General features: G+C 50.4%; 1 protein-coding gene across 1 annotated transcript; it reads left to right on the top strand.

Annotated features, from left to right (window-relative positions):
- Window positions 1–374: 374 nt before the first annotated feature.
- On the top strand, window positions 375–1,802 carry LOC113960451 (collagen alpha-1(II) chain-like; the record flags this gene model as incomplete). Its single annotated transcript, XM_027670043.1, has 2 exons — window positions 375–617; window positions 1,563–1,802. Coding segments are annotated over 2 exons (390 nt in total), but the record flags the coding sequence as incomplete, so codon positions are not given.
- Window positions 1,803–2,381: the final 579 nt, after the last annotated feature.

The following is a 2,381-nucleotide window of genomic DNA, read 5'->3' as shown; positions in this document are numbered from 1 at the left end:
GAGCAGGGGGGTGGAGGTCGAGCAGGGGGATGTGGAGGTTGAGCAGGGGGGTGGAGGTTGAGCAGGGATGTGGAGGTCGAGCAGGGGGGTGGAGGTTGAGCAGGGATGTGGAGGTCGAGCAGGGGGGTGGAGGTCGAGCAGGGGGGAGCGTTGGGTGCCCAGTTGGAGGGTTGGGGTGTCCTTCCTTGGTGTGAAGCTGGCGGGTGTCACACGAGGCACTGGCTGACCCAGAGCGTTGCATTGAAAGCTCGGGGTGGGGGCAGTTGGGATGGGATGTCTGCAGCCACCCAAGGAGGCAAATTATGGGAGACCCCTCAAAACAGCGCTGTTGCAACACCCTCAAGGGCTCCAATGTCCCTTCTCCCTCCCTCCAGTTCAGCTACGGTGACGAAGACCTGGCCCCCAACACCGCCAACATCCAGATGACCTTCCTGCGCCTCCTGTCCACCGAGGGCTCCCAGAACGTCACCTACCACTGCAAGAACAGCGTGGCCTACATGGACGAGGACGCGGGCAACCTGAAGAAAGCCCTGCTCATCCAGGGCTCCAACGACGTGGAGATCCGCGCCGAGGGCAACAGCAGGTTCACCTACAGCGTCCTGGAGGACGGATGCACGGTGAGCCCGCGCCAAGGCCGGGGGTGGGAGCACGAGGCTGGGACAGAGGTGGTAGAAAGCAAAGCCTCGCCGGTGAGTCTCGAGGCAGGGGCAGGAATCCCTTCTCAGGGAGGGGTCTCGGTGCAGCTAAACCCAGCCTTAGCCTGGGATCCCAGCCTTAGCCTGGGATCATGTGAGTGGTTTAAATTGAAGGAGTTTGGAGGTTGTGGTGGAGCCCCTTTTGTCCCATGGGTTTTAAGGGTGGGTTTTTTTTTTTTCTAAAAATGAGTGATTTGTTTTATACAAATGATCAGACAAAAGATCTCAGTCAGAACTATTCACCACACAATATGAGCACTAAAAATCTACTAGTAGAGTATAATACAGTATAATATAGTCCAGTATAATATAGAGTGTAATATCATACTCTACTAGTAGAGTACAATATGAGGTAGTACAGTGCATTTTAACAAAGCAATTGTTGAAGCAGTTATATTAAAGCTGGTAAAAAGAAATAATTATTAAGTAGAGATCTGACCCAGACCAAGGGACATCTCTGCTCTCAACCCCGAGGAGTGACCCTGGAGGGTGTCCCCAGCCAAGGGAGGAACCTCCACACATCCACCCCAAAAGGGTTATGTCAGAGGAACCTGACTGGGCTTTTCTAGTATAAAGTCACACCTTTCCAGGCCAGCCACCAGCTTATCTGTCAAACCAGACTTCAAAAAGCAGGGTGTGTATTCAAATTGATGAACCAGGACGGTTTTAGCATAATTAACACCAGGACAACACCCTGACTCCAGCAGTTGATTGGATTTTAGGTCTTCTCGGGGTGGGTCTATCCCGCCACAAAGATGATGATGATGATGATGATGATGATGATGATGAGTTGGAGGGGGGTCAGCCTGGTGGTTTGGGGGGGAGTTTGAGGGTGTCTAATAACACCTTTGCTCTGGGTTTCCCCAGAAACACACCGGCAAGTGGGGCAAGACGGTCATCGAGTACCGGTCGCAGAAGACCTCGCGCCTGCCCATCGTGGACATTGCACCTATGGACATTGGTGGAGCCGAGCAGGAGTTTGGCGTAGACATTGGCCCAGTCTGCTTCTTGTAAAAAACAAACAAACAAACAAAAAAAAACCACGAGAAAAGGATTGTTTCACTTGTGCGTTCGTTCGTCGGTTGCCATTCGTTGTGGTGTTTTGTTTTGGGCTTTTTTTTTGGGGGGGGGGAGAGTTGTGTTCTGTTTTGTTTTGTTTTTTTAAATCCAGCCCGACGCCGTAAAACTGTAAAAAGAAAAAAAAAGCAAAGAGAAGACCCAACAAACTGAACCCACCCCAAAGGAACCTGAGGAACTTCTCAATCTTCTCTTTCTCTCTCTCCCTCTCTCTCTCTCTCATATGACTTCTGCACTGAAGGGCTGCAACGACCCCCCCTCGACTCACGCCCGTCCACCGGGGACCACCACCTCACGCCTGGGCAGGCTGCGAAATCAAACCAATATTTATTTATTCTCTTCCTGTAAGACCTATTTTTTGAAGGTCAGGTGGAGGTGGGAATGTAACCGACCCTTCCCTGCCGAAGGGATGTCGCCAATCCAGGTACCACGAATCCCCTCCCGTCCCCTTTCCCCTCCGTGTATCACCAGCAGGAGTGTTTCAATTGTATGATAACGACACAAAAGGAAAAAAAAAAAAAAAAAACCAAACAAAAAATGGTGCTATTCTTGTAAAACAAGTCTGTATTTTTTAACATCAGTTGATATAAAAAAAAAAAAAATACAAAA

This window comes from Corapipo altera, unplaced genomic scaffold (assembly GCF_003945725.1).
Source record: "Corapipo altera isolate COAL_440 unplaced genomic scaffold, ASM394572v1 213, whole genome shotgun sequence".
Lineage (NCBI taxonomy): Eukaryota > Metazoa > Chordata > Aves > Passeriformes > Pipridae > Corapipo > Corapipo altera.
The sequence above is the reverse complement of the archived record's forward strand: the minus strand, read 5'-3'. Positions and strand labels throughout refer to the sequence as shown.